The sequence below is a fragment of the Arvicola amphibius genome, chromosome 12 (genome assembly GCF_903992535.2).
Source record: "Arvicola amphibius chromosome 12, mArvAmp1.2, whole genome shotgun sequence".
NCBI classification, from domain to species: domain Eukaryota; kingdom Metazoa; phylum Chordata; class Mammalia; order Rodentia; family Cricetidae; genus Arvicola; species Arvicola amphibius.
The window spans coordinates 29,093,263-29,106,256 of NC_052058.2; the positions used below are offsets into that span (position 1 = coordinate 29,093,263).

At 36.5% G+C, this 12,994-nt stretch overlaps 1 protein-coding gene across 1 annotated transcript in view; it reads left to right on the forward strand.

The window, feature by feature from the left end:
* Positions 1–12,994, forward strand: part of Appl1 (adaptor protein, phosphotyrosine interacting with PH domain and leucine zipper 1) — a 40,532-nt gene that overhangs the window by 16,558 nt on the left and 10,980 nt on the right. Inside the window, 10 exon segments of the mRNA XM_038349839.1 lie at positions 2,759–2,905; positions 3,985–4,067; positions 4,982–5,140; positions 6,330–6,518; positions 9,261–9,279; positions 9,281–9,304; positions 10,956–10,965; positions 10,968–10,999; positions 11,002–11,013; positions 12,603–12,694. Of these exon segments, the coding sequence (XP_038205767.1) occupies positions 2,759–2,905; positions 3,985–4,067; positions 4,982–5,140; positions 6,330–6,518; positions 9,261–9,279; positions 9,281–9,304; positions 10,956–10,965; positions 10,968–10,999; positions 11,002–11,013; positions 12,603–12,694 (767 nt within the window).

The window sequence follows — 12,994 nt, forward strand, 5'->3', positions numbered from 1 at the left end:
AAGATAATTCAGTTTTGTGTTCAGGTTATATGAAAGTCTTTATGTAAGTATATAAATAAGTATTCATGGTGATTTGGGTGAGGAAAAGGTAACCTTAAACTGGGTAACACTCTGTGCTGGAAATTCATTAAAAAATTATATGATTAAAACAAAAAGAATAAGTCCCACACAACCTCAGTGAATTGTCACATACAGAACTCAATGAAATTCTGGTATGAGGTTTTCTCTACTTAAAGGAAATATTTATGTTTTGATATTTCTTTAAGGAATGAAACCCAGAAGTATTATTTGTGTACAAATGCACTTAAATAAAGATTAAATAAAGATTAAAAAAGAGAATATTACCAAGTTCTAGGTGATTTCAAGGCTTGAGATATAGCTTGTACTAATGCTTGCACATGAGTGTGTCTCTGTGCAGTCCTTGGTGTTTGTAGCCCTGGCCATAGCTGCAGGCAGAGGCACATTGACCGCTTGTGGGGACTGACAGCTGAGTAGCATTTAATGTGCAGCAGCCACTGTAACAGCAAAGGGAATGATTCTCACACAGTGATAATTCCTCCAAACTGGTTTTTGTTTCTAATTTAGTTCACAAATTGCCCAATAAAACATACACAGTTTGAAATTTTTTTGCCTTAGAGGAGTATATAAGGGTCTAGGCTATAACATTTGTCATATTTTATATTGCTTTTGGCTATTCCAAGTATTTTTAAAAAGCATTCATCTTTTTTTTATTAGAATAATTGTTGAACATCTATTTATCAAGCAGTATGTTGGATACCTTGGGGGAACAGTGTGAGTAGGCTCCACTCTTACTCTCATATACATGCCTTGGATGCTTTTGTGTGAATACGTTCCAGAGTACAAGGACGGAGAGACTATAGCTTAACATGAGATAAATGCAGTAATAGAGATTTTGCTAGTTGTACAGACCTTTATTGGTAAGTTGGAAAAAATACTTAGGAGGTGACATGTGCATTGTAGATAACTGGACAATACTTTGGGGATTAAAAAGGACTTTCCTAAACAAACAAAAAAAAATTCCAAACCAAAAACCAAAAATTCCTAAAACCAAAGCAGTTCTTCTGTGGAGGCATGTTTCTGGAGTTTGGGGAATATAAGGGTTTAGAATATTGGTGCTAGGGTAAGATTTTGGGGACATATCTGAGGTCTGCTACTACCTTACTTGAAATCACGTACTAGTTACTTACTTCCATTCCTTTATTCTCTATGTAAAACAAAAATCCACGAAACAATTGTGAAAATAAAATTGGATAATGAATGCAGAGTTTTAGCAGGTTTCACTAAATTTTAAGCATGCGGAGATGGGAGGAAACTATTACCTTCATCCTTCTTTGGATATGTCTGGGGAGAGATGGCAGAAATAACAGAGTAGGTGGGGGCTGGGTGTTGTAGCTCACACGTCATCCCAGCACTTGGGAGGCAAAAGCAGGCAGAGCACTGAGAGTTTGAGGCCACCCTGGAGTTCAAGCCTTGCCTGGGCTACAGAATGAGACGCTGTTTTAAAACAGAGCAACAGCGCCCCACCTCCCCAAGCCCAACAAAGAATAGTTTGGGCCCAAATTACTACATTTATGGCCTTGAAATTTGTGTTAGGGGAAGTAAGTAGTCATCAAAGGGTTTTAAGTGGGTAACATCATACAGTTATAAAACATAAGCTGTAATGAAAATGTGAAAGGGACAGTACTAGAGCAAATACAGTAAAAAGAGCCCTAAAATAGTTTGTATAGTTGTAATAAAGGTTCCTAGTAAAGGAGGAGAAAAAGGAGTTTTGAGAGAAGTAAGAAAAAACAAGGAAGGCAGGTGTCGTGAGGAAGAAGTGGTTTGAGTTTGTGTGTTTCTGTTGCATATAAAACACCCGTTTTTTATACTTAGAAGCACATGAAACCACCTATCCTCTGGTGCTTGAGAGTGCCAGGGAGGAGATGAGAATTTACCGCCACCAAGTCGCTGGTTGTGTGGGTAATGTGGGACTTGATAGGCTCCGAGGGAAGGGAGGGAAAGAGCCTAATACACATTAGACCTCTAGAGATGCTCAATGAAATTTGTTGAGCAAAATAACTCAGGGAAATAGGTTTATTTTAAATGTGAGTTAAGGAAAATGAGCAGGTACAGTATGAATAATAAAGACCCAGAGCAGATATTGGGGTTCAAGCTGAAGATCAGAAAAGGAAAACAGCCAAGCCACTAGAGAAGTCGTACCTCTGCCAAGACTGGGAGACTGCAGACTGAGCCCTGAGCCTCTGTCTCCTCCATCTTATAGTCCCCTTAGTGCTGGGACTAAAGGCGTGTGCCACCACTGCCTGGCCTCTAGTGGCTTAGTTTTACCCTCTGATCTTCAGGCAAGCTTTATTTATTAAAACATAAATAAACTATTACTATAAGCAGGTTCAAAAAAAGACTGGTAGTGAGACACCCAGAAGAGAGAATATGTGGTGTGAACAGAATAAGATAGGATATTACTGGCTAAGTATGATGGGCTCTCTTTGTCATGCTTGTTACAGATATTTACATTTGTAGTTATATGTAGATATTCCTTTTTGTAAGGGATATGGTTGGAAAACAGAAAAATCAGTTTACTCAGTGTGTATAATGGCTTTTGAATAGAGTAGAAAACAGAAAAGCTTCATTCATTGATTATTTATACACTGTTTTCCTTGGTAGACTCTTCTTCATAGCTTCTGTTGAAGATAATTCAAAATTATTTTACTCAAAAAATTATTTTACTCTTCATTCAAAGGTAAAGTACGAAGTAACAGAGGATGTGTATACTTCCAGGAAGAAACAGCACCAGACGATGATGCATTATTTTTGTGCATTAAATACTCTTCAGTACAAGAAGAAAATAGCTTTGCTAGAACCTCTACTTGGATACATGCAGGCTCAGGTAATACCATAATATGTTTTGGGTTATATCTGTTCTAAAAGCCTTGTATTAGGCTTGATATTTGCATTAACTCTAAGAATATTGTGAGCTGTTGTCAACATACTAATTTGTATTGTGGTTTTAAAATGTAAATTTAAAGACTGTAATGAGTATCCCATTTTAATGAGGTTGGGAGAATGGATTTCCTTTGCATTTGAAGTTCTAAAATGTTATAGAATAAATGAAAACACATTCTATTCAGACTTTTTCCATCACAGTTGGGTCAGTGAACAGAAAACTAGATGAATTTCAGTGTAATACCCACTGCTGGAGTTTCTTTTCATTATTGTTTCATAAACCTGAGAAAGGATGAGCAAGTTTGTATACTACCCAAGTCAAAAATAATAGATGAGGAGCCTGGAGAGATGTCTCAGTGGTTAAGAGCACTGACTGCTTTTCTAGCGGACCCAGGTTCAATTTCCAGTATCTGTAGGACGGGGGATCTGACACTCTTCTGAGCTCCAAGGGTATGTTCATACACATAATGAACAGACATGCACACAGGCAGAACACTGATATGCATGAAAAAATAATGTAGTTCAAATGCTCAAAAAGGTACGCCTTAGGAAAGAGGCTAGAAACTCAAGTTTGGGGAAATAGATCAGTTCCTAAAGAAATTTGCCAGGAGGTAGTGGTGCATGCCTTTAATCTTAGCAGTCTGGAGGCAGAGGCAGCCTAGTCTACAGAGTGAGTGCCATTCAGAGAAACCCTGTCTCAAAAACAAAACAAAATACCCCCAAAATTTCAATAATGCTTCGGGCATAAGAGTAGCCTGATGCCAGAGGCCACCCAGGGTTACACAGTGAGCAAAGCCCTCCTAAAATATGTAAAAAACTACATAGTGGAGTTTAATTCTGGTTTCCTCAGTGGCTCTGTGTCTGGTAGATATCATAAACCACAACCTGTTCCTTCAAAAATGGAACAATCCAGTATCATTTCTGTTTAATCTGTTGTCCTAGAAATTGTTGATGGGATTTACTCTGAATATCTTTTGTGTGCATGTTTGTGTTGTATGACCTTCCACTCCTCCTCCACCTTAGATAAGTTTCTTTAAGATGGGCTCTGAAAATCTCAATGGACAACTGGAAGAATTTTTAGCTAATATTGGAACAAGTGTTCAGAAGTAAGTATTTTGTTTCCATTAAAATGAAAGTATGGCACTGCATTAACTGCTGGATGCCATAATTTTAAACATTTACAATTTTTAGTTTTCCTGCCATGAGTGTATTTCTTAGCTTTATGACGAAATTTTGGAGTTTTTACTATTTTTTCCCTAGAATGTAAACTCTAGATTTATAACACTGTGAAATTTGACAGTTTTAATAATTGAAAGGTCGATTTTATATCTGAATAATAAAAATACATAACAGTAATTATTTCTAAGTGAAATTTTCTTTGAAGTCTCATTCATAAAAAATTACTTGGAAGATACTAAGCAAATCTTGTTTTTTGTGCTTCTACTGTTTAGGGAGGGACAACACTTGTGATCACCTCTGCTATCTGGGTAGCAGTACTGTTGATCTGGAGCACAGGAAAGATGAAATTGGGGATGTTTTATTTTCTTTTTTGCAGTGCTGAGGCTTGAACAGAAGTCTGCTATATAAGGAAGCATTTTGGGAACTGTTTTATAATTAGGTGTTTAGTTACTTCACTAGTGTTCAAATTTGATATTGTTTCCAAAAATCTAAGGTCGTTTTTGTTTGTCTTTTTTGTTTTGATTTTTGTTTAGTTTTTCAAATCAGAGTTTCTCTGTGTAGCTTTAGAGCCTGTCCTGGAACTAGCTCTTGTAGACCAGGCTGGCCTCCAATTCACAGAGATCTGCCTGCCCTCTGCCTCCTGAGTGCTGGGATTAAAGGTGTGTGCCACCATGACCTGGCCAAAATATCTAAGTTTTAAAAGGTGTTTAAAATGAATTTATGTTACTTTAGCTATCTTACAGTTTGCTTCTTTAAATAATTAAATTTATGGGCACATAGGATTGATACAGCATTCTTTGTTGGTTGTGGCTGGTAGTAACTGGTCTGTTTTCTTTATTAGTGTCCGAAGGGAAATGGATGGTGATGTAGAGACCATGCAGCAAACAATAGAAGACTTGGAAGTAGCCAGTGACCCTTTATATGTGCCTGACCCAGATCCCACCAAGTTTCCTGTTAATCGAAATTTAACCCGAAAGGCTGGATACCTAAATGCTAGGAAGTAAGAAAACTATTGCTATTTTTACATCTCATCTTGTAATATCCAATAAATATAATGTATAGTTAGTATTATTTGCCAGGTGTTTTGGTTTTACTAAAGGTTTAAACCTTTTTAAAAAATATGTTTTTATTTTCTTTGTGTGTACATATTTTTATTATTATCATTGTTATTTTGTGCATACGTGCTATAGCACAGTTTAGGAGTGGAAGGTAAGAGGACAGCTTGTTGGAGTTGGTCCTCTCTTTCCACTATGTGGGTGCTTGGGATAGAACTCAAATCACTAGCTATGGCAGGAAGGTACCTGAACCATTAGGGCCATCTTGGCAGCCCAAGGTTGAAACTTTTTAGTGGTGTATTTATATGAGCCTGATGACATATGAACATTTGTGAATACTTTTAAAAAAATACTATGTAAAGCCAGGTGGTTATGGTACATGTCTTTAATCCTAGCACTTGGGAGGCAGAGGCAGAGGCAGATGGATATCTGTGAGTTCAAGTCCAACCTGATCTACAAAGTGACTTCTAGACAGCTTAGGCTGCACAGAGAGACCCTGTCTTCAAAACAAAACAAAACAAGAAAATTTTTACCTTACTATTTATTGAATAATTTGGATTTATAAAAGAGATAAAACCAATTTGAGTCTAAATAAGTCTATCGTAATCACAACATTATATTAATAATAATTACATACCTAGCTATGTGATTATGTCAAGTCAAATTTGAGTTTTCATTTGAAACTGGGTCAAGTCCCCTCCCCCGCCCCATCTCTTTTATTCCCTTTATTTATCAATGTTGGCTTAGAACCCAGGCTCTTGAGTATCTTACACACATGCTACCCCATTGAGATAAGTCCCCAGCCTTCACTTGATATAGGATGGTGAAGCTGATTAATCCTAGAAATAAAATTGAATTTCTTCTCTTGAATATTGAACTAAAATAAACATTTTTGATGTGTCATTTCAACAGCTTCAACTTCTAATTTCTAGTCCTGTTTTTGAAATTGTACACACTTTCACACAAGTGAGTCAACGTGAATAAAATCATTTTAGAGTCAGAAAAAGTGGTATATCTTCTTGATATCTTTTGTCTTTTTGCAAGTTGCTTTGTTTTCACATGCTTTTTCTTGTGTCTGCGGATGATAAGGGATTGTTAGGTGTCACTATTAAAATATCTATGTACTTTCTTTAGTAAAACAGGCTTGGTGTCATCCACCTGGGATAGACAGTTTTACTTCACGCAGGGTGGAAACTTAATGAGTCAAGCACGTGGAGACGTGGCAGGAGGCCTGGCCATGGACATAGACAACTGCTCAGTGATGGCTGTGGACTGTGAAGACAGGCGGTACTGTTTTCAGATCACTTCTTTTGACGGAAAAAAGTTAGTATTTTTCTGCTGCTGCTAAGTCATACATTTAAAAATAAAATGCAGAATAATTCCTTTTTGTTTAATATAGACATTTAGAATTACTATGTATTGTTGGGGTGTTCTGTGTTGTGTGGGTTGGTCAAAGAAAGAGGTCACTCCAAGATGAAATTTTTAGGCCTGTGTGGCAGTAGGAAGGTTTAGCCTCTGATGAACTGAACACTCCCCAACAGCCATTCCAAGGCGTATTTATTTATTGTTCCACAAAGTTGCTTTTTGGGTGAAGTATTTCCTCATACAAGGTCTCTATCTCATCTGATATGCCTCTCTAAAAGAAGGCATTGCATGCCCTCATGACTTTAGTCCTTTTTTGTGTATATCTTTTGCAATACACAATAATCCCAGAGCCTCAGGTGTTCCAGACGCTTATAGTGACCAATGTCATGTGAAGGATGCAGTGCCCCTTCAGAAGACAGTTCTGCCATCACGGAAAACAATCACTGTTTCCCACAAGGTCAGAGGACTTCTAGAAAACAACTGTCTGCTGTAATGTTTACCTTGGATATAGTGAAAACTAGTCATTCTAATGTCTACCCTACAGTGACTGCTAAATTCCTACAGCGTTGTATTAAGGCAGTTTGCTTTCTAATTTAATAGACATGAGTTCATTTTTTTTCTGACTTAAATGACTTTTTTTAATACTTTGAAGTTGTCAAAGCAACAGATGGTGCAAACCTGTGATTTTGTGTTTGAGACTAGTCACTGAAGAATCCTGCATACTAGTGGGAAGACAGTATAAGTTAGAATACCAGCCAGGGGTATTATTTACTCTGTGTTCTTGGACAAGTTACTTATAACCTCTCTGACCTCTTTTTCTATACATCAAATATAGGGAGAGGAGCTGTCAGTTATTGTGAGTTGAAATTTAACACACCATATGTGACAGATTCTAATAATGGTTCTACTTTGAAATGTTAATCACTTACTTCCGGGTAGCTTATTTTGTCTATTATTATCATGTTCCTAAAAATTTCTATTGCCTCTGCATTAAATGAGAATCTATAGTGTAGGAAAATTCTTTTGAAAAGCATAAATATAAATAGGATAATAGAAAAAAATCCTATAATTTTATGCATTTTCCTTCCTTCCCTCTCCCTATCCCTCCTTCTCCTTTGCCTTGAACCCACAACCTTGAGCATTCTAGGCAATTCTTTACCACATAGCTAGAGCCACAGCCCTTATACAGTTCCATTTTGTGACAGGTTCTCAGTAAGTTGTTTAGACTGGCCTTCAGTTTGTGGTCCTCTTACCTTAGTCTCTGAAGTAGTTTAGGAGTGTGTCACCATGTCTGCTAAGTACATTTTCTTAAATAATTGAAGGCTATTCTGTATACATAAATTGCATCTGCATCCATTTAAAAAAATAAACAGGACTGGAGAAATAGCAGTTAAGAATACTGGCTACTATGTTGAGTCCATGGCCTGGAGAGGGAGGGAGTGGGAGTATGGGTGGAGGGGAGGGGGGTAAGGGGGAGGAGGAGGGAAGGAGATGGCAATTTTTAATAAAAAAAAATAAATAAACTGGAAAAAAAAAGAATACTGGCTACTTTTACAGAGCTTCTGTGTCCAATTCTGAACACCCACATCCGGTGGATCAAAACTGCCGGTAGTTCCAGTAACAGGGGAAACTGACACCTTTTCTGTCCTCCAGGGACACCTACACTCACGGGCTGCACATCAACTCAGAGACATATAAGTAGAACAAATAATTAAATAAAGTCTGTAATGGCTGCATTATAATTCTTAGATAAATACAACATAATTTAAACACTTTCCTAATGATATATATTTAAGTTAGCTGAGATTGATTTTGACCTTTGAACTTTCTTATTATTTAGACAGAAACTGGGGCTAGAGAGATGACTCAGAGGTTTAAGAGCACTGGCTGCTCTTCTAGAGATTCTGAGTTCAGTTCCCAGGAATTGAACATGGTGGGTCACAACCATCTATAATTGGATTCAGTACCCTTTTTCTGGTCTGCAGGTGTCCATGCAGATAGAACACTGCTACATAATGAAAAACACAGCAAATCTTTCAAAAAATGTATAAGAAAAAAAAGAAGAAACCTCTTGGTTCTCTGAAAGTCATTTTTTTACTCCATACTAGTAATGTACATTAAGGTACCCTTTTTCCATAATAAAGCTAATTTTGCTCAGTATCTTAGCCACATAGTATTTTCCTAGTTAGTCCTTCTACAGACATGCAGTTGAATGTCAGTGCTGTATATTAGAGTGTTCCTGTCTCCATTAGCAGGATTAGCAAGTTGCTAGCAAGTTATTATCAGTGTTTACATTTTTGTATTTTTAGTTTTTGCTAATGCTTGGCATAGTTTTCAATTTTTTCCTGAATTGATAGGAAACTAGAAAAACTGCAATTTTCTCTAAAATGTCAAAAACCATATATATATATTTGTGTTAGTGATTCATATGTTGTGAACTTTTATTTAACCTTATAGAGTGTGAAGCTGTCAATAATGAAGTTAGTGTTTTCTAGTCAAATCACCGGTAGACATGCCAGGAAGCTGAAGTGCATTTCTCTTTTACGTTCTGTCTTCTGAGTGTGGGTGCTCCTGTTTGATTTTGCACATTGTGCAGTAGAGAACCACTTGGATGGTTTTTCTTTCCAGAAAAATATTGTCACTGTGTTTTTTCTTTAATTTTAAAGTTGAAGCTAAGCTTTCACTCTCTTTTCCCTCTAGATCTTCAATTTTGCAAGCAGGAGAGTAAAAAAGACCACGAAGAGGTAAAATTTTTATAAAGTTAACTTTTCAGCAACATTTAACATTTAAAACTAGTTTTTTTTTTTCTGAGAACAAAACATATAAATGTATTCATTATAGAAAATTTGGAAAAATCCTAGTTTAATTAAAAAACCATTTTTAAAGTTTCTCTGTTCTCAAGCAGCAGTCTTAGTTTTCTAGCAGCTCTACAGCTGGAGGGGCCCCAGCCACCATCTCTGTGCGGTCTTAAGTCTTTTGTTCAGCGATGACCTTGACTCTCCTGCTCACTGACCTTGGGCACTCCTTGCTGTGGTAAGAGCGAGGTGGCCGCAGAGGAGCCAAAGCTTAGGACGCTGGGAAAGTGAAAGGCAGAAGAACAAAGGCTTGGGAGTCTCTGTTTCTTCCTTACAAGCCTTTTAGTTTTGGTCTCCACTTTTACTCCTAGTATACAACACATGGAAGGGTAAAGTGACGGCAAGACTGAAATAGTCTTCATGGAAATATACCATAGCTTACTTTCAAGCATTTTTATTTATATTATAATTTTATTGGTAAAAGACAGAGTTGGAAATTCCTTTATAAAATTTTTTTTTGTAATTTATTTTTTATTTTGTGTTCATTGCCTACATGTATATCTGTTTATATGAGGGTTGTCAGAAGCCCAGGAACTGGAGTCACAGACAAGTGTGAGCTGCCATGTGGGTGCTGGGAATTGAACCCAGGACCTCTGGAAGAGCAGTCAGTGGTCTTAACCACTGAGCCATCTCTCAAGCCCCTGTAGTTGGAAATTCTGTAGAGACCTACCTATATTTGTTTCTCATGGGAAAGAGTAGTTGTGGCTTTTGAGGACACAGATGTTTCTGCTCTCTGCGTTGTTTACCAGGGTATTAGTTTTGTGAGGCCTCTTAGGCACAGGGATCCTTGAGAGTGAGGCAGAAGATGTGGAATAGTGTTTTGTTTTTTTTTTTTTTTTAAAGATTTACTTATTTATTATATATACAGTATTTTCAGTATTCTGTCTGCATGTATGCCTGTAGGCCAGAAGAGGGCACCAGATCTCATTACAGATGGTTGTGAGCCACCATGCGGCTGCTGGGAATTGAACTCAGGACCTTTGGAAGTGCAGGCAATGCTCTTAACTGCTAAGCTATCTCTCCAGCCCTGGAATAGTGTTTTCTATTTTGAAAGAAGGAAGATATATAAAGTTCATTACCCAGAAAGAATTTGTGTTTAAATTTTTACATAGGTGTTATGGTGATGACTGAGTTCATAATACCATGGTTGGTGGGAACGAAGGGAAGATGTAGTATAAAAAGATAAATATATACTATTAAGTTACAATTTAATGTAATTACTATTTATAGCCTTATATAAATAAGTTTATTTAAAATAATTAATCTGATATTGCTTGCATGCATACGATTATAGCTAGGTCTCTTGTTTTGTTTTGTTTGTTTGTGGTGTTGGGGATTGAATCCAGAGGCTTACATGTTTTGTTAAGTATATGTTCTACCACTGAGCTGCATCCCCATCCCCAAGGTATTTTCTTATGAAGATTATGTGCTACTTCTAACGAAAATTCTGTTTTAGTTTAATAAAATGAATAGTCTTCCTTAGTAGAAAGAACTTTATTGAAAAAATTAGTAATCATATTTAATTATTTTTCCTTTTCAGTGGATTTGTACAATAACAACATATCTAAACAGATATACTTGAGTGGAAAAATCCAGAGGTATTATTTTTATTTTCTTATTCAGATCTATCAAAGTGAAGTAATTTTGTGATTTATGTTGCTGTTATTGACTCCTTTTTCAAATTATGTAATCTCAAGTACAGAATCCATACAGTATACCATGTATTGTCTGTCATAGAACAGTATTTTATTTTAAAATATACTGAAATCAGTTATTTCAACTGGTATTGACGGTTTAGCTTCATGGTGTAGGTAAAATGTGGGTGAAACTTCATGGCTTCCTCTAGGAGATATGATGGTAAGGGAAATGGTAGCAGTGTGACATTTTATGTACAACATGTTGGGATGAGAAACATGTGGTTTAAAAAACACACATGGTGATCACTCACAGGCTTACATTTTGAGAATGTTAGGATCAGTGAGGACTTTAATTTAGTGAAAATTCTGTAGAGATGATAGAAACCTGAGCTGTGTTGCAGATAATACAATAAAAACTAAAGCTTAGACACAGAAGTGACATGTAAATGAACCCAGCAGTGTAATAAAGTTTTTGGTCCAGAATAGAAAACTAGAGTCTACATACAGATAACCTGGAAATCTGCTCAAATACATATTGTGATTTTGGTACATCTGTAATGATAGCTTGAATTCTCAGCTTGTAAATTATTCTTTGAGCAGCAAGGGTTTCAACCTGGTGAACCTCAGCTTGTAAATTTAGCCATAGGTACAGTTCAGATGTGCAGGTAGAATCCAAAGGTACCGGTAATTGAAGGCGTTAGGATAAGACCATGCTGTATGAGAGTTGGGAAAAGACTTGGTCCTAGACAGGAGCTGTTCTGAACCCAGTCTTCGTGGGCTGGCTATGCTGTAAACCCGTGCTTCCCAGAGCTGGGTAGGAAATTGATGATTTCAGTTGAAAGTCTAAGTCTTAAGCTCTTTACGTACTCCAATAGGGTTTCTTAGATCTGCTTGTCTCTGCCCCTCTCCCCAGCCCAGATAATGGTTATGTTGCCACCATGCCCAGGTTAAGCTACCATTGACGTAATGGTGGATTTGATAGGAGGGTTCTGGACTAGTTAGTAATTGACTGAGTAAAAGGTAAATAAGAGAATGATAAAGATGACTTCCAGGTTTAAATTTAAAGACTTTTCATTTAGAAAAAAGAATTTTGTTTTTGTAACAAATGAGATTGCCATCCAGGATATTTACAATAATTTCATGAATAACTTTTCTAGAAGAGTTCTTTTATATTTAATGAGTATTTTCTATTTCTAAATTTTTATGTTCTATAAAATATTTTGAATTAGGCAGCGTGCTTGGTGATAGTACAAACCTTAATCCAAGATAACTGGTAGTTAATTAATGGAAGAGTATTTTCTTATTGTGTGTGTTCTTAGAAAGAAATAGAATTATTCTTTCAATTATAGGAAGTTCATAATGATTGAAATTATTGTACCTTACTAGTAAGGTCAGAGAATGGAAATATTCAGTAGCTTTAGTTTGTATTTTAAATGTAACTCAAAAACTTAGCGACCATTTTGAGAAATATACCAAACTTTTAGTTCTTATATTATTAATACTAATCTTTTTTTTTTTTTTTTTTTAAAAAAAAACCCAAAACAAAATAGGAAACTGCTGCACGAGTAAATCAGTCTGTTCTGGAAGCTGTCACTCCTTCTCCATCTTTCCAGCAGAGACATGAGAGCCTGCGTCCCGCAGGGTGAGTTAGTATACGGGGCTATGTAACAGACAGTTAAGTAAGCTGTAGTAAGCAATCTGATTTTAACAGTACTACTTAGATAAGTACCAGATCATCTCTGAATAACAGAAGAATATTTTCAAAACAGTAAATTCTCTAATAAGGATGTGTGTATATATGTACACATTCACATATATGTGCCTGTGCAGGCCAAAGGTTAATATAATGGAGAATTTTATTTTTGAGACAGGGTCTCTCACACACCTGGAGCTCATTGATTCGGTGGGCTGGCTGACCAGTGAGTTCCTTGAATCTACCTTT